Source organism: Bathycoccus prasinos (assembly GCF_002220235.1).
Source record: "Bathycoccus prasinos genomic : Chromosome_11".
NCBI classification, from domain to species: Eukaryota; Viridiplantae; Chlorophyta; class Mamiellophyceae; order Mamiellales; family Bathycoccaceae; genus Bathycoccus; species Bathycoccus prasinos.
Genome location: NC_023998.1, coordinates 189923 through 214668, shown reverse-complemented (window position 1 = coordinate 214668; position 24746 = coordinate 189923). Strand labels below are relative to the sequence as shown.

At 50.5% G+C, this 24746-nt stretch overlaps 12 protein-coding genes across 12 annotated transcripts; 6 read left to right on the top strand and 6 right to left on the bottom strand.

Annotated features, from left to right (window-relative positions):
* Nucleotides 1-387: 387 nt before the first annotated feature.
* On the top strand, nucleotides 388-888 carry Bathy11g01180 (predicted protein; the record flags this gene model as incomplete). The annotated part of the gene is made up of 1 exon (XM_007510230.1): nucleotides 388-888. One exon carries the CDS (start codon nucleotides 388-390, stop codon nucleotides 886-888), a length of 501 nt encoding a protein of 166 aa, XP_007510292.1.
* Nucleotides 889-1199: 311 nt separating this feature from the next.
* Nucleotides 1200-2402, top strand: Bathy11g01170 (unnamed protein product; the record flags this gene model as incomplete). Its single annotated transcript, XM_007510338.1, has 1 exon — nucleotides 1200-2402. The coding sequence occupies one exon, from the start codon at nucleotides 1200-1202 to the stop codon at nucleotides 2400-2402; it is 1203 nt and encodes a 400-aa protein (XP_007510400.1).
* Nucleotides 2403-2528: 126 nt separating this feature from the next.
* On the bottom strand, nucleotides 2529-3188 carry Bathy11g01160 (unknown protein; the record flags this gene model as incomplete). The annotated part of the gene is made up of 1 exon (XM_007510063.1): nucleotides 2529-3188. The coding sequence occupies one exon, from the start codon at nucleotides 3186-3188 to the stop codon at nucleotides 2529-2531; it is 660 nt and encodes a 219-aa protein (XP_007510125.1).
* A 466-nt stretch (nucleotides 3189-3654) lies between these two features.
* Bathy11g01150 (predicted protein) lies at nucleotides 3655-4914 on the bottom strand (the record flags this gene model as incomplete). Its single annotated transcript, XM_007510119.1, has 1 exon — nucleotides 3655-4914. The coding sequence occupies one exon, from the start codon at nucleotides 4912-4914 to the stop codon at nucleotides 3655-3657; it is 1260 nt and encodes a 419-aa protein (XP_007510181.1).
* Nucleotides 4915-5009: 95 nt separating this feature from the next.
* Nucleotides 5010-6920, bottom strand: Bathy11g01140 (unknown protein; the record flags this gene model as incomplete). Its single annotated transcript, XM_007510268.1, has 1 exon — nucleotides 5010-6920. One exon carries the CDS (start codon nucleotides 6918-6920, stop codon nucleotides 5010-5012), a length of 1911 nt encoding a protein of 636 aa, XP_007510330.1.
* Nucleotides 6921-7106: 186 nt separating this feature from the next.
* Bathy11g01130 (predicted protein) lies at nucleotides 7107-10355 on the top strand (the record flags this gene model as incomplete). Its single annotated transcript, XM_007510206.1, has 1 exon — nucleotides 7107-10355. The coding sequence occupies one exon, from the start codon at nucleotides 7107-7109 to the stop codon at nucleotides 10353-10355; it is 3249 nt and encodes a 1082-aa protein (XP_007510268.1).
* Nucleotides 10356-10464: 109 nt separating this feature from the next.
* Bathy11g01120 (unknown protein) lies at nucleotides 10465-10782 on the bottom strand (the record flags this gene model as incomplete). Its single annotated transcript, XM_007510101.1, has 1 exon — nucleotides 10465-10782. One exon carries the CDS (start codon nucleotides 10780-10782, stop codon nucleotides 10465-10467), a length of 318 nt encoding a protein of 105 aa, XP_007510163.1.
* A 58-nt stretch (nucleotides 10783-10840) lies between these two features.
* On the top strand, nucleotides 10841-13750 carry Bathy11g01110 (predicted protein; the record flags this gene model as incomplete). The annotated part of the gene is made up of 2 exons (XM_007510051.1): nucleotides 10841-11365; nucleotides 11528-13750. 2 exons carry the CDS (start codon nucleotides 10841-10843, stop codon nucleotides 13748-13750), a joined length of 2748 nt encoding a protein of 915 aa, XP_007510113.1.
* A 179-nt stretch (nucleotides 13751-13929) lies between these two features.
* On the bottom strand, nucleotides 13930-14670 carry Bathy11g01100 (predicted protein; the record flags this gene model as incomplete). Its single annotated transcript, XM_007510273.1, has 1 exon — nucleotides 13930-14670. The coding sequence occupies one exon, from the start codon at nucleotides 14668-14670 to the stop codon at nucleotides 13930-13932; it is 741 nt and encodes a 246-aa protein (XP_007510335.1).
* Nucleotides 14671-14899: 229 nt separating this feature from the next.
* On the top strand, nucleotides 14900-15151 carry Bathy11g01090 (predicted protein; the record flags this gene model as incomplete). The annotated part of the gene is made up of 1 exon (XM_007510252.1): nucleotides 14900-15151. The coding sequence occupies one exon, from the start codon at nucleotides 14900-14902 to the stop codon at nucleotides 15149-15151; it is 252 nt and encodes an 83-aa protein (XP_007510314.1).
* A 332-nt stretch (nucleotides 15152-15483) lies between these two features.
* On the bottom strand, nucleotides 15484-16986 carry Bathy11g01080 (the record flags this gene model as incomplete). The annotated part of the gene is made up of 1 exon (XM_007510018.1): nucleotides 15484-16986. The coding sequence occupies one exon, from the start codon at nucleotides 16984-16986 to the stop codon at nucleotides 15484-15486; it is 1503 nt and encodes a 500-aa protein (XP_007510080.1).
* A 667-nt stretch (nucleotides 16987-17653) lies between these two features.
* On the top strand, nucleotides 17654-24712 carry Bathy11g01070 (predicted protein; the record flags this gene model as incomplete). Its single annotated transcript, XM_007510319.1, has 3 exons — nucleotides 17654-20577; nucleotides 20634-21040; nucleotides 21093-24712. 3 exons carry the CDS (start codon nucleotides 17654-17656, stop codon nucleotides 24710-24712), a joined length of 6951 nt encoding a protein of 2316 aa, XP_007510381.1.
* Nucleotides 24713-24746: the final 34 nt, after the last annotated feature.

The window sequence follows — 24746 nt, the reverse complement described above, 5'->3', positions numbered from 1 at the left end:
TCGTGCGTTGCACTGAGGAAAGAGTACACTCTCCTTCGTGTTCGTTTCTTTTCGTTCAACACACAGGACGTGTGTGGAAAGGGATTGGAGGAAAACAAAATCTCTCCATTAATTAGTGCGTATTCATTACGAGTACATAAAGCAAAGAAAGAGAGAGGAGGAGAAGCGGAGCGCGGCTCGAAGAGGAGCGCGTACTGTCGTTGTGTTCGTGTTTGAGGAGACCGCGAGAGAGAACAGAGAGAGAGAACAGAGAGAGAAGAGAGATTTTGTGCGTTTGGAGCCGCAACGCATAAAACAAGAAAGGATTGCAAGAGTTCAGAGCGTTACGAAGAGAACGCACGCGCACTAAAACACGCGTTATACTAAGTAATATAAAAAGATATCGTTATGGTGGCAGCAGCGCGAGGAGGAGCGGCAGACGCGGAAGCGTCGTCGTCGATCAAATACGAAGCGATGTTCGAAACTATCGACGTGGATCCAGACGGGAAAAAATTCGACCGAGTGAGTCGATTCGTCTGCCGATCGACGCCGTACGGGGACAGCGAACTCACTTTAGACGTGAACGTGGACGTGTACCCGATCGAAGTCGGGACGAAGTTTACCTTGGTGTTAGCGTCGACGTTGAATACGGACGGAAGTCCGGAAGATCCAACCACGTTCGATCAATCGAGAAACAAAGAAACCTTAGCCGACGAGTACGAATACGTCACGCACGGGAAGTGCTATAAAAAGACGGAACCGAACGAAGACGTTTCAAACGGAACAGAGAAGACGGCGACGTACATTTCTTTCGGAGGGTTGTTGGCGTGCGTGAAAACGGACGCGAAGGCGATGAGCGAAGTGGACGTTGACGATCGCGTGTATTGCTTGATGAGGAAGATTGCTTAATACTATATAGTAGAGACGAAGACGAAGAGAGTTACAGAGAGAGAGTAAGAGAGAGAGAGAGAGACGTAGAGATTAAATATATAAAAAGAAAGAAAAGCGCATCATCACGCGCAACAACAAAAGCTCCTTCATCATCTTCGTCGTTTTTTCTTCCCAAAGAAGCGCGTTATGCGTCGAGCGCGTCTCGAACGTAAATATGAGCACCACACAGCTTCTCCATTACGTGAGAATTCTCATCAGAATTTCAGCGCACACATAACTCCCGTTTCTCTTGAAAGACAACACCACAAAAACAGACCTTCATTCCGAAAATGAGCGAGAAGAAAAGCGATCAATCGATAATCAAACCTCTGGAAAACAACGCCGTGTTCTTGTGCGGCGATTTAGACGATCTCGCCGTCGAATCGTTGTGGAATGAGTTTGGCATCCAATCGTGGTTGTATCTGAACCCCGAGAGGAACGAGTGGAATCCTCGAGCGAAAGTCCGTTCGTTCGAACGGAAGGAAGAAGGACGAGAAGAGAAGACTCGCTTTAAAGTCATCCCAATCGACGGGACGAATTTGAACGAACATTTGAAAAACGATTTACTGGAGTACATGCGAACGGAGTTTAAAACGCCCGCGGTGATTCAGTGTTCGACAGCCACACGAGCGGGCATTCCGTACGTGTTATATTTGGCGGAGAAGTTCTCGCTCTCGTTCGAGACGGCGATGCGGGTGGCGAGAGATATGGAATTGAACGTGACGACGAGAGAGAATTTCGTGCAGTTTTTAAAACGAAGCATCGAGAAGAAGAGCCTCTCGGATTCGGAGGTGATATTTCGACAGTTGTTTGAGAAAGAGAGCTCGACGTATACGTACCTTCTCGGGTGCGCGGAGACGCGGGAGTGTTTACTCATCGATCCGGTTTTAGAGACCGTGGAGAGGGATTTGAGGGTGGTTGATGAGTTAGGACTGAAGCTGAAGCTCTGCGTGAACACGCACTGTCACGCGGACCACATCACCGGGTCCGGGGAGATTAAGAAAATGAGGAAAGAGGTGAAGAGCGTGATTAGTAAAAGAGCCGGGGCGATGGCGGACGTGCTCATCGACGAAGGCGACGTGGTCCAAGTCGGGACGTCGGTCAAGTTGAAGTGCTTGGCCACGCCTGGGCACACGGACGGGTGCGTGAGCTTTGTTTTAGGAGACAACACGGACGTGTTCACCGGCGACGCGTTGTTAATTCGCGGGTGCGGGAGGACGGATTTTCAAGGCGGGTCCTCCGAGACGTTATTCGACGGCGTCACCGGGAAGTTGTTCGGCGGGTTGCCGGATACTTGCAAAGTTTGGCCAGCGCACGATTATAAAGGGAGGATGGTGTCTACAATTGGAGAAGAGAAACGGTTGAACCCGAGGTTAGGCGCGGGGAAGACGAAGGAGGAGTTTGTCCAAATTATGAAAGATTTAAATTTACCGTATCCGAAGAAAATAGACGCTTCGTTGCCGAGAAATTTGAAGTGCGGCGCGGAAGAATGACTGAACGCGAGTCGATTGTAACACAAACTACCACACTACTACCCGTAGTACTAGGTACTTAATTTTCGTCATCTCCTACGATACACAGCAGTTTTTGGTACTTTTGTACGCACTACTTTACATTTATTAGTACACAATCTCAAAATCGAGCGGCTCGAAATCGTTTCTCGCGTCGTAACACTCGAAACGACACTCCGAACCGAACGAAGAGACTAAACTATCGAGCTGAACAAACACAAAAGGATGATGAACGCCTTCGATGACGTCGTTCGCGTCCACGCGCAGACGCATTTCGTTTCGAAACTCCGGGGTATCTTCAAATTTGACGCCCAAGCCGGTAGAAGACGCGTCGACGCATCCGACGACGACGACATCGCTCTCTTCGTCGGCGTCGGAATAACCTTGCACGCGATCTATGTGCACCTCAACCATCGTCGTCCCTTTCTTTTTCTCGTCGCTCTTCGCGACGCGCCCGTACAGTTTCCTCAATCGTCTTTCGCCAAACGCACGCTCGATGTTCCCGTCTCGCGATTCTATTCTTTCAAACGATTTCATCGCGTGACGAGAGAACACGCGTTCGCCTTTAAGCATTACTTTCACCGTCGAGATAGTAGCCATTTTGCCGTCAACATCGATTCCTTTCTTCTTCTTCTTTAACTTCTTTTTCTTCTTCTTCTTCGCCTCGTCCACGGTGCGTTTCACCATCATCTTCAACCGTTCCATCTCCTTCGCGTCCTTCGCGAACTCAGCTTCCGTCGCCCACAAAGACGACGTCGACGACGACATTTTTTCCTTCTTCATCTCCTCCTCCTCTGTCTCCTCCGTCGAAAAGGGGCTGTTTCTTCTTTCATCGCCGATCTCGTTCTCGTTCTTTTCCTCGTCAAAAGCACCAAAAGCGGTTAAGAATGGAAACGACGACGACGAAATCTTCTTCTTCTCTTCTTCTCCACGGGGAAGACAACTTTGATGATTCCGACGATGAAACGCATCGGAAAGGAAAAGGAGACGTCCGTCGCAATGGTGGTGGTTATTTTTTGCGGCGGTTTTCATCGTCGGCGTCGTCGTACCGAAAGGCGTTTCATTAGAAATTCGCGAGTGTGTGTCGTTTTAGGTAAATGTGAGGAATATACAGCGCGCGAATATGTTAAATGTTCTCTCTTTACAACAACAACGAACAACGCCATAAAACGTTCAATTCTTTTTCTCGTGCTCTCGTTCTCTCTTTCTCTCTCTCTCTGACTTTCTGAACTCTTTAACAACAGCTGTACGTGGAATTTTCTAAACACGTCTCCTCCGCTTCCCTTTCCGCTAACGCTCTCTCGGTCGGAACGACCCATTTCACGCCGATATCGTTCGGTAAGGTGCTATCGATGCACACGGTTCGTTTCAAGTTCATGAAAGCGCCGTGACATCCAGTTCCGTATGTAAACGGGCTCCTCGTAAACTCTCGATGATGATTTTGTTGGTGTCGTCCTCCTCCTCCTCCTCCTCCTCCTCCTCCTCGTTGCGGCAAGTACCAAACCTTGCGTCTCGGCGCGAGTAACTCGTACGTCGTTCGCGCGGAGAGGATCAGATACCAATGCGTGAAGAACAACGCGCCGACGAAGACGGTGAGGATGAAGAACACGAGCGTCGCGAAGCAGCTCCATCCGTTGTTGGCGACGAGTTCCGCCATACTCGAAGGTTTCCGATGGCTTCTACTACTACTACTACTACTACTACTACTACTACTACTACTACTACTACTACTGCTGCTGCTATAATACTCGAACGTTCGCGTACACGCCAACAATCCCCACGCGACGACGATAAACTGCGTCGTCAAAAACACCAAAAACTTCCCGTGATTCTTCTCCCCGACGCAGTTGCTAATCCAGTGACAGTGATGATCGAACTTGCGCACGCACCGGTTGCACGCGAAGCAATGTTTCGCTCGGATCGGTTGGAACACCGGCGGTTGGCAGTGCACGCATTCTCGGTTGACGGTCGTCGTATCGTTGCCACCACCGTTTTCTTCATCCTCCGCGTCTTCTGCCTCGTCTCTTTCTGGCGAGAAAAGCCGAATTGAATTGTCCTCCTCCTTCGCCTTCTCCTTCTCGCTCAAAGCTCTGCTTGTGCTTGTGCTGCTCCTCGCAAACATCTTCATCAACGACGACGAAGACAAAGAAGACGAAGGAAACGCCCCCATAATCGGCTGCATCACGAACCCTGGCGAACTAAACGACACCACAAAATAAGCCAGCGCGTTCAATACGATCGCGGATAAGAAGAGCGTTTGTTCTTTCGCGCTCGGGAACGGCACGTTTGCGTTCGTTTTATTCCCGAAAGAAAGAAGGAAGTGGAGTAAAAATAAATGCAACAAAGACCAGATGACTCTCGCTTTGGTGATGAGCGCACCGCGTTGATGCTGATGTTCGTGCGAGTGAGAGTTTGGATGAGGGTGTTTTTTGGTGGTAAACAGCCACTCGGGACCTTCCGAGCACGCGAAGAAAAAATCCCGGAGGATGGACATGGGAGGTTTCAGAGTGAGGGAAATTCCATCTCAATATTCATTAAATACGCGAGGTACTAGGTACCACAGCATCGATACTATTACATAAACTATTATTACGCGACTTTTCTGAGCGGCGTTCGAGTCCAAGTCGGTCCACCTCGCGTGACGCTGGGCGTCATTAAAGTCTGACCGTTCGTCGGCGTCTTGATCCAAGCGTCGATCGAAGGCGAGGCGGCTTCCTCCGTGATGGAAAATTTTCCTCCTAAACCGGTATTCATGGTGGACATTTTGTTGTTGGTGGTGATTTCAACCAACTTCTTCTCCGCGAGTTCCGCGCGACGCATCGTCAGTTCTTGCACTTCGACCATTTTCCACGCGTGTTCTTTGGCTTTTTCGAGTTCAGAGGACATGGCGCGTAACTCGCGTTCGCAAATGTTTAGCCGTTGTTCGCTGAGTTCTCTCAGACGGAAAGCTTCGCGCTCTTTCGCCTTTAACGCGTCCAGGATGCTTTCGGCGGCAGAGACGCGTTTTGAGGCGTCGAGCGCGGAATCTCTGTGCTTTTTGCAGACGGTTTCGATGGAGGCGTTCCGTTCGTTGACTTCATTCAAGAGAGCAGAAAGACGTTCGCACTCTTTTCGCGCGGACGATTGGTCCGATTCTTTGGTCGCATTTTCAGCTTCTAACCGCGCGATGGTCGCTTTCGTTATCTTCAGTTCATCGAGTAGCTTTACGTTTTTTAATTGCTCGTCCACGAGCTTGGCGTTTATTGCTTTTACGTTTCGTTCGAGCTGTTCGCGATGGTTTTCTGCTCGCGTCGCGCGTTCGCGCCACGAGTGGGCAATTTCTTGACCAAACGCTTTTACGTGACGGAATGCGTCTCGCAACTCGTCGTCGTTGTTCCTTCTATTATTGTTGTTGTTGATATTAGTATTGGGAGGCGACAAAGTCGAACGTTGCGCGGTACTACTCGACATCGGCGTGTCCGGGAACGCAATCGGACGCATCATCGACGACGCAGGCGCGCCTCCCCTATTCGCGCTCGCGTGGAACGAATCGTCCCACGGCGGTCGCTCACCAGTAGTAGTAGTAGTAGTAGTAGTAGCATACGCATTGTCGTGTGATGATGGCGTTGATGATGTCGTCGCTAACGTTAACGATGGCGTCGACGTGGTATTTGCCGCCGCCGGACTACTCCCGTTACTAAAACCACCACTTTTCCGCGTCTGCCTCCTCCCTCTCAACTCCCCTTCCAAGCGCACGCACTTCTTCTTCGTCTCTCTCAACGCGTGTTCCACGTCCTCTTGCGTCTTCCGTCTCTCCAACAAAGCCTCTTTCAACCTTCCAACGTCTTCTTCTAAACCCGTGACTTTCTCCTCCTTCTCCTTCGTTTCCGTCTCTTTCGAATCCAGTCGCCCGCGCAGCCTCTCCGCCTCCGCTTTCGCCTCGCGCTCGCTCGCTTTCGCCCGTCTCATCTCGCCTTCACATTCAACTCTCTCGAGTTCCATCGATGCCATCGCTCTTTGCGTCTCTTCCGCGTTCGTTTCGAATTTTTGTTTCAGTTCATCCACTTTTGTGCGCACGGTGCGCGTTTCGGATTCCTTTTCCGCGCGCCAGGTATTTTCCTGATTTCGAGCCGTTTCCAACGCGTCTTTGAGCCGTTCGAGTTGCTCTTTTTTCGATTCCAATTCGTTCGCCAAAAGTTCTTTCTCCGTCGTCTCTCTTTTCACGTCTCGTTCGCTTTCCTGGAGTTTTCGTTGAAGTTGCTCGAACGCGTTCGCGTGCGTTTGGAGTACCGCGACGGTCGCGCGATATTTCAGTTCTAACGACGACGACGTCTTCTTTTGTCCGTTGTTCTTCAACGTTTCCTCCTTTTCCTCCTCGTTCGGGGTGTTCGCGGTGTTCGAATGCGTATTCGTCACTTCTCGCAAAAACGACTTCTTCTTTGACGAAGACAACGGCGAGAAGTGCAACCCCAAATCATCTCGTCGTGCGAATCTCCTCCTTGAATTCGTCGTCGTCGTCATCCTTTTCCTCCGCAACGCGACGAGCAAACGAGACCAACTTTTGACGGAAATTTGAAAATTTGTGAGAGAGAAAAGGAGCTCTTCTATTAGGGTTGGAAACCCTAAGCAATAGAAGCGGTTTTAACACGCAAGACCACGCTTCTTTTCCCGCACATCATCAGAAAGCATTAGAGAGAAACGCAAGGAATGCTTTCGGCTGAATTCCACGGTTTATGCCACGAAACGTCGTCGGACCACCCGGGTCCTCGATGCGGGCACACGTTAACCGCGTTACAGTGGGACGGCGTGCACAGATTGGTCGCGTTTGGAGGCGCGACGGCGTTGGAAAATGCACATTCAAATGCGACGACGACAACGGACAAAAACGCGAACGCGAACGCGAATACGAACAGCAGTAGTTCTTCGGGGGTACGTTTAGCCGGAGCGACGAACGACGTGCACGTGTTCGACGTGAAGTCTGGGACGTGGCAAAAATTGCGCCCGAGCGGGGATCCTCCGAGTCCGAGAGCCGCGCACGCGTCCGCCAACGTCGGGGGCATGTTGGTCGTCCACGGAGGCATAGGTCCGAGCGGGTTGAGCGGACCGGATTTACACGTCCTCGATTTGGCGAATTATCACGCCGCGAATAACAACAACAAGAACGAGAACGAGAACGCGACAAATAGTTCCTCGTCGAAACCTGCGAAAGAGCTGAAGTGGCAGCGCGTGGTTGTGTCCGGGGAAGGACCGGTGCCGAGGTACGCGCACTCGCTGGCGTTTGTCGCCGGACGATATTTGGTGTGCTGTTGCGGCAACGACGGGTCGAAGTGTTTGGACGACGGGTGGGTTTTGGATACCGCGGCGAAACCGTACGCGTGGAAACGTTTAGAGGCGACTGGTGATGTGCCGAGTCCGAGGATGTACGCGAGCGCGTGCGCCAGGAGCGATGGTTTGTTGCTGCTCACGGGAGGGAGGAACGCGAAAGGCGAAGCGGTGGCGGACGCGAGGGGATTGGCGAGACACAGAGACGGGACGTGGGAGTGGGCAGCCGCGCCTGGGCAAGCACCTTGCGCGAGGTATCAACACGCGAGCGCGTTCGTAGAGGCGAGGTTACACGTGATTGGCGGGACGAATGGGGGTGGGACAACCGTGCCCGAGGATTGCGCGGTGGCGGCGTTGGATACGAGCGCGAGCGGAAGAGCCGGGTGGCGGAAGATTACGAACGGTGGTGGGGAAGAATTCGACGCTTTGAAAGATGCGAAGAGATGCAGACACGCGACGGCCGCGGTTGGTCCGCTATTAATTACCTACGGTGGGTTGCGTGGCGGCGAATTGTTAGGCGACGTCATCATCGCGGAGGAACCGCCGGAGCTTTCTGGAAAGAGCCGAGAAAGCGACGCGGACTCCATCGGTGGCATTAGCAGTCCAGGTAGCCCGGGAAGTTCGAACGGTAGCGGCACGAGCACTCGAGCGAGAGAGTTACGATTACACATCGACCACAGAAGTCCGAGTTGGGCGAGATGGCTCGCGGATGTTAAATTGAGCCGAGAAGTTGCCGGTCCGAATGCGAGCCCGTTCGCGGGGCTGAACAACAATCAACCGTCTCACCACATGATGAACGGTTCGGACGAAGAAGACGAGGAAGAATACATGCGAAATAGAGGTGGCGTCTTGCGCGTCGGTGGTCGAACGTTATCGAGCGAAGATTTGAGAGATTTGGCCGCGAAAGAGAACGCGAAAGATGTCGTCACCGCGTTTGGGTCTCCCGCGGAAGTCGCCGGAGGGTTTCGAAACCGAGTGAGTCGTGAGAGCGACAACGACGGCAACACGGACTCGCCGGGTTCCCCGGATCAAGTGATGAACGAAACCGCGCAGCTTCGATTAGCGACGAATGCAACCGCGGAAGCCGCAGCGGCTATGGAATTAGTTTCTCAAAGACGATTACAATCTCTCGCGGCGGATAGTTCGGACCAAGACTCGCCGACGGATTCGCGAGACTCCAAAGGAAGTCTTCGAACGCCGCAAAATAGACGCATGACGCCAGGATCGAATCCGCGATTGAGAGACTCGAGCGTTCGCTTGCACCACCGCGCGGTGGTAGTTGCAGCCATGGGGGATAGCGGTGGACCTTTTTCCAGTTCAGGTAACGGAGGATCGGGAGGATACAACAGTAGCTTTGGTAATAACAACGACGCGAGTGGCGGGATGGACTCTGCCGGCGGATCCAATTCCAAACGATTGGGGAGCTTAGTAAGACAATTAAGCATAGACCAGTTTGAAAACGAAGCGAGACGGATAGGCACACCAGAGTTTGGCAACGGCGGCGGCACGAACTCGCCGGGCTACGCCAACGGCGGCACGCCGCAACGGTTCGCCCGGGAACAACGAGCCTCGAATTTAGGCCACGTGCCGGCGCACAAAACCGTCTTGTCTGCGTTGTTAAACCCAACCTCGTGGGAAGCGCCACCGAACAGGGCATTTTTCATGAACGCGGCGCAAATTGACGAGCTTTGCGACGCCGCCGAAGCGGTTTTCAAAAGCGAAAACACGGTGTTGCGCATCAACGCGCCGGTGAAAATTTTTGGAGATTTGCACGGTCAATTTTACGATCTCATGCGTTTATTTGCCGAATACGGAAGTCCGTCCACGGCGGGCGATATCGCTTACATCGATTACTTGTTCCTTGGCGATTACGTCGATCGAGGGGCGCACTCGTTAGAAACCATCGCGTTGTTGTTGGCGTTGAAAATCGAACACCCAGAAAACGTGCACTTGCTGAGAGGGAACCACGAAGAGGCGGATATCAACGCGTTGTTTGGTTTCCGCATCGAGTGCGTGGAACGGCTCGGTGAGCGCGTCGGCGAACACGCTTGGCGCAGATTCAACGCACTTTTCGAATGGCTCCCGTTAGCGGCGGTCATCGAAGACAAGGTGTGTTGCATGCACGGCGGCATCGGTCGTTCGATTGAAACCATCGAACAAATCGACCAGCTCGAACGCCCGTGTTCTATGGAATCCGGAGGATTAGAACTCATGGATTTGCTCTGGTCGGATCCGACTGAAAACGATTCCGTGGAAGGCTTGCGACCGAACGCGAGAGGTCCCGGCTTAGTGACGTTCGGCCCGGACCGCGTCAAACAGTTTTGCGAAAATAACGGTTTACAAATGATTGTTCGAGCGCACGAGTGCGTCATGGACGGCTTTGAACGCTTCGCGCAAGGCCAACTGTTGACGTTATTTTCCGCGACGAACTACTGCGGGACGGCAAATAACGCGGGTGCAATTTTAGTTTTAGGACGCGATTTAACGCTCTACCCGAAACTCATCCACCCGTTACCGCCGGAAGCGATGGATTCGGCTTCGCCCGGAGAATTCGACCACGCGTTGTGGATGCAAGAAATCAACCGCGAACGTCCGCCGACGCCGCCGAGGAAAAATAGCTTTTTTGGTAACTGATGAGAGATGTTGTTGCGATACATAACATTTTCTCTCATAAGCTTATTCTACTATACAACTACTGCTTTGCTACTACTAAACTCTACTACTAAACTCAAAAGTCTCTTTTTTACCGCCGCCTGGGCGCGGCAAACGGCGCCGCGTATTCTTCCTCTTCCCCGTACAGCGTCTTCGCCATCTCCCTGTATTCCAATTGCACTCGCTCTTGAATCTCTCTCTCCGTGTACGGCACGAAATCTATTCGTAACGTCTCCACGTGTTTATGTCCTAAATCCTCGAGACACGCCAAGGTCCCCATGCCGTCTGTTCCGTTCATGGTAAACACCATCACGTTCGCGCTTTCTCTCGTTTTGCAAGAGACAAGACTCTCCTTAAAGGCGAGATAGAATCCGTTTAAGTTCACCGATAAGTTTTGTTTCTGTTTCATGGTTTCGAACTGCATTTCGTCGATTTCGCAGTAGTATCGGAAAAACGGATTCGAAGGGATGGAGACATCGATCGCGAATGCTTTCTCGCTCGAGCAGTCGCCGGAAAACCTTCTCCTTCGCACTCGAAAATCCTCCGTCCAATCGCTTTCCGATTCCATCGAATCCATCATCCCGCGCGAGGTAAACGTAAACGTGGCGTGCACTCTTGACCCTAAATCGTGGATAACTTTTCTCACGCGACGACCCGAACCTTGGTGGTGGTCGTCTTCTTCTTCCGCGACGCCTCGAAGTTCCAGCGGGGCGGAAAGTATCACCGAATCATCATCCGTCTTCGTACACGCGTGCTTTCGAAACATTATTTTACTTAATTGTGCAGAAACTGTCGAAAAGAAAATCTCCAAAATTCTTCACTTCGAGAGGAGTGCGCTCAAAGAACAGAGCATCATGAGGCCATCGGCGGCCCGAACGTCGTCGTCGCCGCCCCACATTGTTCCTTTGTTAACGGACGACGATTCAGACGACGAGAACAAACGCTTAGACAGGGAGTTGCACAAAGATTTAGTCAACAGTTTAAGAGATACGGTGAGCGCTTGCTTTTATAGGGGGGAATTTCAATTGTACTCTCTGACGTGATGCGTAGTCTCGTCGCGCGTGAGCGCTTTGCTTTTCTTTGCGTTTTGCGTTTTTTATCACGCGCGGGCAGTAAACTGACCGACGATGTTTTTCTTTATCGATGCGTTTTAGGGAGTGTACGACTTTGCGAACGAGTTCGACATCTTGCCCCAGTCCTCCTCTCCCAACGACAACAACAACAAAGGAGGAGAAAGAGGACACGGAGGAGCGGATGTATCGTCACCTTTGAAAGGGATGGTGGTAGAGGGCAATCGGAGCAGCCAAGCGCATCAATATCACAGACGTGGTGGTAATGAAAGCGGTTTCAGTCCTCCGTCTTCGTCGATGATTGACCACGACGCGGGTGGACGACACCGGCCGTTAACCGGTTTAGCTCGGGACGGGTCTCCCGCGACGGTGTTTGGCGGGAAGATGGGCACGAGTCCGCCGATGAGCGCGAGGCGGAACGCGAATAATCTCTCGTCGTTGTCGAAGGGGATGACGAATAATACTAATAGCGGTGGTAGAGGCGACGATCGTCGAGTGCGGCCACCGTTGTTTGCAACAAATACTGTAACAGCGAGTACCAACGACGCTTTGACGAAAGAAAATGACGCAATAATAGGAGCTAAACAACAAGTAGAACAAAAAGACCCGTACGATGAGAAAGAAGCGAACGAGGCTCGAGACGCGAGCACGAAGTTATTGGTACAGATTGCGGAGTATTTAGAGAGCACGAAGACGGAGGAGGAAAGAGAGCTCGAGGAAAAGAGAAAGGAAGCAGCCTCTGGGAGGAAAAGAAAGACGCCGGTGAAAAAGAGCGGCGCTGCCGTGAAAAAAGAGGAAGAAGAAAACGACGTCGTTGGAAATAACGCGATGATAATGTCGACGCCGCCGCCATCGTTGTCGAGGAAAGGTTCCAACGCCGCGGCGACGACGACGCCAAACGTGAACGCGACGCCGCAACAAATCAAAGGTGGATTGAAATCTTTCGCCATGAAAGTGTGCGAAAAAGTGAAGGAAAGAGGCACGACCACGTACGATGAAGTTTCCGATGCGCTCGTGGCAGACGTGTTAGCCGAACGAGAAAAGGAAGGAATTCCTTTATCCATAGGTGGCGGATCGAACAGAAAGAAAGTAAATAAGAAGAAGGAAGATGAAGAAGAAGAAGAAGAAGAAGAAGAAGAAGAAGGAAACGAGGACGAGGCGATGACGGAAGGCGATGGATTATCGTCGCCAATTAGGAGGAACAAAGTTGAAGTGAAAGTGAAGGTGAAAGACGACGATGATACAAAAGAGGCAACGATAGAAGACGACGGAAAGAAGAAGAAGGCGAATAAAACGCCGCCATCAAAATCGGGAACGACAACCCCGCAGGGAACGAAAGAGAAGAAGAAATCGAAGCGCGCGAATGAAACCGTCGACGAGAAAAATATTCGACGGAGAGTGTACGACGCACTCAACGTGCTCATCGCCATCAACGTTGTTTCGAGAGATAAGAACGAAGAGAAGAAGAAGACAATCACCTGGAACGGGATCGGGGAAGAGTTTGGCGAGGCGTTCTTATACGGCGACCTCGCGGCGCCACCGAGGGATAAAAACGAAAAACAAGACGATGCAAAACGAGAAAAGGATGTAATAATGAAGAAGAAGAAAGAAGAAGAAGAAGAAGAAGAAGAAGAACAAATGATCATGAAAAAAGAAGAGCTGACGGTTGAAGAGCAAGAAGAGAATGAAACGGAAAACAGAGAAACGCGCGAGCGCATTCGAAAGAAAGCGCTGTATCTCGCGGAATTAACCGAACAATTCGATGCTCTGTTATCGTTAGTCCAACGAAACGAACGGAACGAGATTGAAGCGCAGAAGAAAGTGGCAACGCCGAAAAAAGAATCGTCGACAATGGCAGAGGGCGCGACGACGAAGAAAGGTGGTGCATCTGCGTCGGCGAAGAAAAAGAGCGCTAAAAAAGACAACGTGGAGACAACGACGACAGTCGCGGAAGACGACGACGTTCCATCCGTGCCAGACGGCATCCAGTTGCCATTCATTCTCGTGCAAACCGACCAAAAAGCAACGGTAGAGGTGGAAATTAGTGAAGACCAACGCGTGGTACACTTTGATTTCAACGAGTCGCCGTTTCAAGTCTACGACGGCAACTACGTTCTGAAGCACACCGAAGGCATACAAACGGAAATGGCCAAAATGAAGAAAGAACGCATGCAACGTCTAGGCGTGAAGAAATACGACGAGAGCATATTTCAATCTCCCGAGGAGGAAAAGGAAGAGGAAGAAGAAGAGGTGCCGCAAGCGACGACGCCGAAGAAAGCGAAGAGGACGAAGAAAACACCACCGTAACGAGAGGAGGAAAAATGTATTTGAACTGTCGCCATCTTGGATGCAAAAACGTGTACACAATATAAGAATAATGAAAGCATAGCTATACACACACACAAATGCGCGTTTTATAAACAACCTTGAAAATAAAATCACCACTAACTAAACAATTGACGACTACTCGCGCATACGCACGCTCATCACGCCGCCCGATCGATGATCTCCTGAATCTTCTTCGCGTCGTACACCTGGAACTTCGGGCTCTTCAAAACCGCAAAATCCACATTTTTTACGTTCACCTTCTCCTCCATGACCGCTTTCAACGTGCTCATCGCCATCGTCTCCGCCTCCTCCAGCGTCAAATCCTCCCTATACTCCTCGTTCAAACTCGTCTGCGCGCCTTCGCTCCCGCTCCCGATGGATTTCGCCCGACACTTCGTCTTCGTTCCGCTCGGATCCACGTGGTACAACGTGTACCCGCCAACGTCGTTTCCTTTATCTTCCTCGTCGAACCCGGCGACTAACAAAGCCACCCCAAACGGTCGACTCATGCTCTTCTCGCCTTCCCCTCCGAACGACATCGCCAATCGGCACAGCGTCTGGCACAAACTCTCCACCGGCATGGGTTCGTTAAACGTGAAATAATGATTCTGACTTTCCACTCGTCCGTGTTCCACCATCGTCTTCGCGTCCGCGGTTAACCCGCTCACCGCGCACGCGCAGTGCGAATCAATCTCCATGATTTTGTCCATCGAAGAAGGTTCCATTAAAGGTGAGGTGATTCGTTTCTCCACCGCCAAGACGATCCCGTGTTTCGTCGATATCGCGAGCGCAGTCGAGCCGAGTTTAATCGCCTCGATGGCGTATTCCACTTGGAACAAACGGCCCTCCGGGGAGAACGTGTTCACGCCTCGATCGTATTCCGATCGCGTTTGGAACATTATTTTCTCGTTCTTCTTTCTGCGAATATATTTCCTCCTTTTCCTCCTCTTAAAAGGCTCGTTTTCTTTGGGTCGGTGTCGCGAAAAGTTCGCCGCTCGAGAAAAGTCTGACGACTCAGATCTGGTTTCCAATCGTCCGTTTTCGGGGAAGAAATCGAAGTCGATGTGTCCTCACTTTTATCATCCTCAGACAGACCGACGACGACGACGATTCAGAAGACGTTAAAAAATGGGAGGAGCTAGTCCGACGCCGGGGGGAGGATCGTTCGACACGTCGCAAGTGTGGACCTCGTACGGCGGGTGGTTCGCGGACCCGAAACACTGGCGAAGAAACACCGCGATTGGATTTGGCATCGTGTTCGTCGCCTCGGCGTTCGTGTTTAACCAATCGAGGAAGATGGAGAAAAGGCCGCAGTTTCCGCACCACGGGATTCCCAGCCAGATGTGGGCGCCAGAAGGGACGTTTGTTAAGAAGGAGTGATGGCGATGAGATGATTTCGACGAGAGAAAGCGCGACAGGTGTATTTATAGTTTAGAGAGAGAGAGAGAGAGAGATCACACGCATCACCAAAACCACCCGTGGGGATGATGAAAGAGTAGAGAGAGAGAGAGAAAGAGAAAGGTTTTGGGACCGCGAGAGCTTTGCGACGACGACGCGAAAGAGAGTCGAGAGAGAGTATAGTCGGTTGTATTACGCGATGAATGAGTAAGAATAAGAATATGTACACAGGAGTGCGTTTAATGTTTTTCACATCGTTTACGATGATAAAGCGCGAGCGAGCGTATATAGTAACCGCTTAATCTCTTTTCTTCTTATTCGTTGAGCGCGGCGACGACCATGTTGTTTACGCCGCAGTTACCTTTATCTTTGCATATGCGATAGTAGCCTTCCTCGCCCCAGCCCATGCCCCAGGAGTTTTTGATGACCCAATACGGTTCTTTGTGTAAACGCGCAGGGGCGAAACCTTCTTCGCCGTAGCCGACGATCAACACGCCGTGGTCGAGCGCGTCTTTGTTACAGAGCCACGGACACGCGACGCCGCCGACGTAGGATTGCATCCACGCGGCGTTAATGCCGATGGAGAGTGGGCCGTATTTTACTAAAGCGTGCGCCATGTGCGTTTCGTTTTTACCGACGAAGGTATAGTTGGATATCGTCGCGCCGAGTTTGCCTTCCTTCGCGCGGCACGTATCTTCCTTGTAAGCTTTGTATGGATACGATTTTTCCGTGTCTAATCCGCCGTGCTCGACGATGTATTCCATCGCGTTGGACGGCAAACCACCGTTACAGCCACTATCACACGCGTTCGGTATATCTGGGGCGCACCCAACGTCGCAATCTAACAGCTGTTGCTCCGATAAGGAGACCAGTTTACCGGTTTTGATAAAATTGGCGCCTTCGATCGCTCCGGTGGTTGAAAACGTCCAGCACGAGCCGCACTGACCTTGGTCCTTCACCGGCGTCACCGCGCCTCTCGCTCTCCAATCGTAATATTGCGGTAACTTTTCCAAATCCTCCTCCGATGGCGCTTCCATCTGGTGTTTTCTAAACGCATCTTTTGAAGCAGAAGAAGACGTAGAAGTCGAGAGCAACCCCAAATACTGCTCTCGAAACTCCTCCTCGCTCAAATCGAAAAACTTTGTCACGCCGTGTTTCGCCGAACCGCCGCCTTTGCGATCGTCAATCTCGCGCTCTATCGCTCTTTTCCAATTCTCTTGGAAAATCTCCATGCGTTTCTCGTACTCTTCTTCCGTTTTCCTTTCGTATTCTTTCTTCTTCTCCGGAAATTGCACGGATACGAAGTGACGAAACTTTTCTCGCAACTCCGCTCGCGATTCGATCGCTTTCAAGGACGACGATACTAACGAGGACAACGACGTAAACGACGACGACGACGAATGCCTTCTCGTCTCCTTTTCCTTTTCCTCCTCCTCCAAATCGGTTTCTTTTTTATTCAATTTTCCTCCAAGGCTTTTGAGGACAAACTCTTTCGCTCTCGTCAGGAGGAGAGAAGAAGCACGTAATTGTTGTTGTTGTTGTTGTTGTTGTTGTTGTTGTTGTTGCTGCTGCTGCTGCTGCTGCCCCTCCTCCGAGGCAGTCGTCTGAATCGTCGTTTCCAAAGAAGAACCACCTCCAAAAGAAGCTCTTCTGTGCTCAAACTCTCGTCCGTCCACGAACACTCCCAACGAGACGAAGACAGTTACCACGACGACGTAAAAGATAATAACGGAAGAGAAAGATGACGACGCGCTTTTCATTCTTCTCGTCCTCCTCGTTTTAGAAGACTCCTCCTCGGCCACGAACGCGCGAAACATTTTGAGTCTCACGTAGTACTCACTGTCACGCTCTCTCTCCTCTGCGTGTTTATTTAATACCGCGTTTAAAGAGTGAGACTATATAAATCAGAGAGAGAAAAGACAACTTTGAGATGTGACGTGCGAGTGGACCAAGAAGAATATTTTTACGAAGCAGCAGCACAAAAAAAAACAGTCAATTAAACACAAATGCACCCCTCTGGCACTTTTTTCTTTCTTCCGCCCAAGTCTGATGTCCTCAGATATTTAACCTCTCTCGAGATTCATTCCGCACTTGAATAAAGTTACCTTTCTTCTTTAAACCTTCTACTCCTCTTCTTCGGTCCGAAAAGAAAGAGAGCGAGAAGAGAAAAGCTTTATCATAAAGGCGGAGGAACGGCAGAGAGAAGAGAGAGACGTCGTAATACGCTCTTTATTTATTATCGTTCTTCTGTATTTATATATATCTATTCTGTGTGTAATTTGTTTTTCATCGCGTCGTCGTTCAAACGGATTTGAAGGAATTTGAAGGAATTTTTGTGACATCAATTCTCTCGTGTGTGCGTGTGCGTGTGCGCGGCATCTTTGGATGTATACGTCGTTTGAAGAACAAAAACACTCCTCCTCTTTCTCACCACCGTTGGCGAAAAGAACACCACCACCACGCGCAAAAACGAGGAGGAGGAGGATGACGACGACGATTTTGCTGCGAAGGACCAAAAAAGACTGGATTTTGAACCACGTTTTGTTCGCGTTGCTGTGCGCGATGTTGTTGATGGCTTCTTCGCCGCCGGAAGGAGAACAACGAAATCAATTTCATTGCGACGAGCGGTACCGAGCAGCGGGGATGATGGAAGGAGGAGGAGCGATCTCGTCGAGGACGAGTTTCGGATTCTTCTTATTCGCGGACGCGGCTTCGGCGTGCGTGTGCAAAGCCGGGACCTGCAATTGGGACGACTTGGTGCCGGAAAACGCGGCGGCTGGGGATACGTGCGATATCGAACCGGTGGACGGAGTGATTACGGCGAATATCTTGTGCGAAGATTCAGAAACGAACGCGAATAGCGTGCAGCCGACGGAAATCTTCTTGACGAGCCGAAATTTCGACAGGTTCTCTGGAGATATTATTTTATACAAGTGTTCGACGCTGACGACTTTCGAAATGTCGGACGGTTCGCCGTATAACCTTACGGGAAAGATTGAGATAACTCAAAACGATGCTCTCGAAAGCGTTTATATATATCAATTGGAAGAAATCATCGGGTTTTTTGATCTGTCCGCGAATCCGGTGCTGGAGCGAGTCTATTTGCAGAGTCTTTTGGGGGTGAGCCAGTTTATCAAAATTGTTGATAACGGCGGAAGTAGCCCAAACGGTGGTATAGAGTATTGCGAATTCAACCAACTCGGTAGAGTTGGCGAAAACGGTCCGGAGACTTTTTATTTCGACTCCATTTCTGATGCGTACGTTACTTCAAATAACAACGCGTGGAGTCTCGCAAACACTTCTTACGCGTACACGTCCGGTGCCGCTGAGGTTGCGATCGAAATCAAGGGGAATACATTTCGCGGAGATTATTATGTCGGATTGTATTTCTCTTCTCTAACAAACGTCAGGGGTGACTTGAAATTCGTAAATAATGTGAATTTGCATTGGATTAGCTTGCAATCGTTGCGAGCGGTATGGGGACAAATGCTTATCGAGGGCAACACTCGATGGGGTAACTCAGAAGAGTATACGTACATAAACAGTTTCTGTAAATATGAAACCGAATCCGATCTTGGCGATACCTCGGGCGTAAAATCGGTTTTGATCGACGCGTATGTTCCCACCCCCTATTATTACACGGATTGGAGCATGGGTAATAACGGCGTAACAACAGACATGATTGATTATATTGAATTTACGTGGACGCCTATTAATCAAGTGGTCGCTTCGTACCAAACTACTTCGACAGTCTTGGGAACTCATGGAGGGGGTTGCTCTGCTACCAATGCATTTGACACTCTATGTACTTCACACGCGAGCTGCGGATACTCTCACGTGATGGAACAAGAGATGTTTTGTGGGTCGAAACTTGACTCGTACGAGTCAGGTTCTTACTCTTACGAATGTTCTCCGTGCATCCAATGCGTTCGGAATCAATATTTATTTTCGCAAGTCGAAGATGTGTCGAATCCGAACATGTGGTACTATGCCATCGACGGTTCGTGTCCAGGGAAGTGCGTGTACGTGCCGCCATCGCCGCCGCCAGCGGAAAGCCCTCCTCCGTATAACTCTATCACGGATAATACTTTTAGTTCCGCCATTACTTCGTGCTTGGAGATTGATCCGGTGTATGGAAATTGCGAAGAAAGTGGATACGGGCCAATCTCATACTGGGACGTCAGCGCCGTGACAACTATGACGTCCGCGTTTTCTGAGAAATCTTCATTTAATGGAGACTTGAAGAATTGGGATACCTCGTCCGTGACAGACATGACGAGTATGTTTTATAATGCTTTCGCTTTCAGGGGCACCTTGATATATACTTGGAACGTATCTAACGTTGAAAGTATGGCGGATATGTTCAACGGCGCCGTTTTGTTCGATGGGCGCCTCAAGGAGTGGGATGTGTCGAGCGTAACGACTATGGAGGGCATGTTCGGCAACTGCAATTCTTTCGATGGGGATTTGAGTGGGTGGTCAACGGGGAACGTGGTAAAAATGAATGGTATGTTTTACAACACGGCATCGTTTGGAAGCTATTTCGAGTCGCTTCGTTTCGAAACGGATCCGGATATCGTCTGGGACACGTCGAGTGTGAATGACATGTCAAGCATGTTCGAATCTGCCAGGAGCCTAACCAGTGTCCCATTTTATTGGGATGTGTCCAGCGTCACGTCGATGAGTCGCATGTTTCAAGGAGCGGACAATTATAGGCCCGAAGCTTTTTCAGACTGGAATACTGCGAACGTGAAGGATTTTTCGTTCACATTCGCGATGTTGGATCCGTACTCTAGTGAATACTGGGGTATCGGAGGTCACTGGCAAGGGTCTGAACGATATATAAATGTACACAATTGGGACACATCTTCCGCGACGACAATGGAGGGAATGTTTGCGAACGATCCTTTCTTGTATATAAACTCTGCCGAATTCTCAAATTGGGACGTATCGAATGTTCAAAATATGGATTCCATGTTTGCTGGGTGCTCAAACTTTAATGGAACAAATTCGGGCATGGAAGTCTGGAATACGTCTCAGGTGACGAGCATGAACGCCATGTTTGGAAACGCGGTGAATTTTGCCGGAAACCTAGCATCCTGGGACGTTTCGCGAGTTACATCGATGATAGGTATGTTTAATAACGCGACGACGTACAACGAAGATATCACCGGCTGGGACGTCTCTTCCGTGAGCATGATGTCGTTCATGTTTGAAGATGCGATTTCGTTTGAACACAACATTGGCAGATATTGGGATTTTACTTCCCTTTACAATTTTGACAACAACATTTACTCAGAATTCATAGAACCGACTTATTTTATGTTTTCTGGAGCGACGTTGTTTAACATGATGTTCACGTGTGAAAGTGGCGTCGCGAATCTTAACTTCGATTATGGTGACGGGACGTTACTTGAAATGGAAGTTACTTACCTGGACCTCCCGTCGTGTAAGTATACCGCAGCCTACTCGCCTCCAATGCCGCCAGCGCCGCCACCACCGCCATCGCCGCCGCCGTCGCCAGCGCCGCCACCGCCGCCGTTTCCACCACCGGCTTCACCGTCGCCACCGCCACCACCGAGTCCACCACCGGCTTTACCGTCGCCGCCACCGGCGCCGCCACCGAGCCCACCACCGTCTCCACCACCATCGCCGCCACCGTTGCCACCATCGCCACCGCCACCACCGAGTCCACCACCAGCGCCACCGCCGTCGCCACCGCCGTCGCCACCGCCGTCGCCGCCGCCGTCGCCGCCGCCGTCGCCGCCACCGAGCCCACCGCCTTTGCCACCGCCGTCGCCGCCGTCGCCGCCACCGCCACCGTCGCCACCACCGAGCCCACCACCGAGCCCACCACCAGCTGCGGCTGCGGTAGAAGCAACGATGGAGCTTACGGGTTACTCCGTAGCTGACTTTCAAGAAGAGCAAAAGGCAATGTTTATCAACGCGATGGCGTCTGTTTTAAACGTCTCACCCGGAGCTATTACAATCATATCCGTTTCGGAGGTTTCCGCGGGATTGGCAAAAAGAAGAAGCAGAAGAAGGAATACTTTGCAAACATCCAGTGGCGTGGCCGTGGATTTTAAAGTTGAGTTGACGACTTTCACCGAAACCGATACCGTCAAGGAAGCGTTGGTCACCACGGATACCACGAAAATCGACGATATCAAAACTAAGCTTACCAATGAGGGTTTGACGAACGTGGAGGACGTTGTGCCCCCAACGGAGACAACCTTCTTAGCTTTGGCACCACCACCATCGCCACCACCACCACCGTCACCACCACCATCGCCGTCACCGCCGCCATCGCCGTCACCGCCGCCATTGCCGCCGCCGCCGTCGCCGCCGCCGGCGCCGTCGCCGCCGCCTTTGTGCGGAAACGGCGTCATAGACGCGGGCGAAGAATGCGATGATTTTCAGAATATTCGAGACGGTGACATCGGTTGTTCAACGACGTGTGCCATCGAAACCGGTTTTCTGTGCGAATATAACGAAACGCTCGGATCGGTTTGTTCGTGTGCGAACGCGGTTGGCACGTGGGCCTCGGTCGATACGATGTGCGTTGATATCACAATTTGCCCTTTTCCAGAACGTTGTCCTGGGTTTGGATCGTCGTGTACAGTTGGTGCGAATGGTACCGCTTGTTATACCTGCTCGGAAGGGTATTATCGCAAGGGCGATGCGTGTGCAGAGTGTGGGGATAACTACGCCATGTACGGCGTTGGCGCGTTGGGTATTATCGGTTTAGTACTCGTCGGTGTAGGGGCCGCTGACACCTTGGACTCGGTCTCAACTTCAGCTCTGAGATCAGTGTTCAACACGATACAATATTTATCTGTGAGTTTGAATTTGAGCTTCAAGTGGCCTGGACCGGTTCTAGACGTCGCCGATTGGTTCGCTTCCTTTAATTTTGGTATACAAATTTTCGCTCCAGAATGCATCACCGGTTTCGATTGGACGAAAGTATTTTGGGGAGGCGTCGTGGGCGCTCCTTGCATGATATTTGGAACCATATTTTTCGCCTTAAATATGGCCAAATTGCAGTACAAGCTCATGGTTCGATCGATTCGCCACGACAAAGAGCTAGGATATTACTTCAAAGGAAGTTTTGGTGGTATGATTGGACACAAAAAAACCTGCATCAGTTGGAACGGGGACAAGGTATTGTACGCGCTGCACAAGAAGTACAAAGTACTCGCTTCTTTTCGAAAGTTCTTCGGTCTTTGTATGACAGTCATATATTTACCGGTGATTAATTTGTGTTTGCAATCTTTTGACTGTTACGATGTCGGAAGCACTAGAGTATTATCGGCGGACGCGAAAGTTGACTGCGACTCCGAGACGCACTTATTCGTCCAATCTGTTGCCGGTGTTGTTGGTTGCGCCGTGGGAATAGGGATACCTTTATTCGTGTTGCTTCGCGTCAGGCACATCCGCGTGCGCAATAAATTGGACGATAACCGCGTTCTCGACGCCGCTGGCGCTTGGTATGAGGTATTTCGTCGCCCTACTACGGATGCTCTCGAAATTGTCAATCGAAAGGTGACGAAAACTACGAGAAAGAAGAAATACGGATACTTCGATGCAGCTTTGGCTCGACTCACCGGCCAACGGATGAAGAAAGAGACGGTCTATGGTGGTGGAGCCGCAGACGGAGAAGAAGACGAAAACGAGATTGTACGAGCAAAAGATTCTGATGGAAATGCGATTGAAAATACGTTCGACCCAAAATTATTTCGCTCCAAGTCGCGCGCGACAGTCTCCACGGATATCGATAAGGCACAGACGTCGGAAATGGAAATTAAACCACAACTTGAAAAGATTCGAACCATGGCAAAATCCTTCGAGCGACAGAACTTCTCAGACGGACCGCAAGCTGAAAATGAAGTATACACTCTCGCGTCGCTTTTTGCCGTTCACTACATGACCATTGAACTCGCGAATAAATTGATCGTCGTGGTGCTCGCGCAGCAAGCTGGAGGTGGTGAAATCTCCGGGGGGCTGATGCTGCCCGTCTACGCCGCAAATGCGTACTTGGTTTACTTTATTCAGCCGTGGAGAAGGATCACGGTGTCATTCGGACCGATTCGGGTTCGAAACGTGATGAATAGAGCGGACGTGATGAACTTTTGCGGACAAGCTCTTGTGATCATCATCGCCTTTGCATTGGATGGTTCGCAAGCCGAAACGGGGGTCATTTTGGTCTTGTTTTTAGTCGGCGTTTTAACCGTATTTCGTTGCTTTGTTTTATTCTCCATGATATTCGAGAAAGTGAAACAAAAACTTAAGAAAACCGAGGCTTCCTTTAACGAGGATCCGGTCGGAGCAAGAAAAGCTGCAGCGGATCGATTCTACGCGATTGCAACCTCTGCGCAGCTCGCTGAAGTTGGTCTTTTCGTATACAAATTTGAAACGGATGTGAATCGACGGCGTGCAGTCGGCCGACTCGAAGAATGCAGAGACTACCTCCTTCATCGCGCGGAAAGGTGCAAAGAAAAGCACGCGAATAATAAAAATGCGCTCATGATGATGACAAAGTCTGTTTCAGAAAGAATCGAATTGTTGCAGCCTCCGCCACCTCCAAAAGAAGATATGGAGAAATTGTTGAGCGAAGCGGAGCAACCTGCGATACATGCCGGAGATTTAATCGAAAAGAACGCGCAGAGAGAGTTTCTCGTCCCGCCGACGAGGACTTTACACGAAGCCATAGTATTGTTCACAAAATCGACGAGGAGATGTGAAAATTTGGCCCGCGTGTACGCCGATTGCGAGCTAATCAACGAATTGTATTCAGTTTCTTGCGATATTAAACGATTTTCCTACGATGCCGCCCAACTCTCTTTGAAGTTTGGGTTTGTCGAGGCTTTGAAGTATGAACAACGCGTGGTGGAAATTACGAATAAAGAAGCCGTCGTCTCTATGCGTCGCGAAAGCTTTGAGGGTTTTCTCAGCGCTCTGCAAAATGTAGAAAATTTGTCGCAAGCGCACGACAATGATCTCATGGAAATCATCGAACTCGTCGAGCACGACGTGTCTGTGACAGACAGAGTGCTCGCCGATGCCTGCATCGAAAGTTTAACGAGAAATTTCGTGAACTCGAAAGTGAAAGCGTCGAAAAATCTGAAAGACAACTGGATCTCGTGGGTACCCTATTTGGAGCGCGCACAATTTTCAAAAGCTGTACACGATACGCTCCAAAAAGAGAAGCAACTCGCTGCAGCTTTAAAACAAAACGATAAGTTTGGTGCAAACCGCATCGAGCAAACGCTCGACGTCGAGCTCAACGCGTACGTCGCAGACTTGGAGGCAAAGATCGTGAGCTTGTCAGACTTTGAATGTTCCGACGTGTGCAATCAAGTAAAGAACGTAGCGATCAAAGTGTACACGGAGAAAATAGCTTCCGCTCGAGATTCCAGAAATGGTATTCGAGCTCAAGCTAAACCTGGATGGACGGACGCCATCGGCGATTTCTTTTCAGCTTTCGGAGGAAACCAAGAAGCAAAGAAAAGAGAAGAGTACGTCCCCGAATCTTCGAGAGAATGAAAAAAAAAGAGGACAACCCAAACAAGCGTGTTAT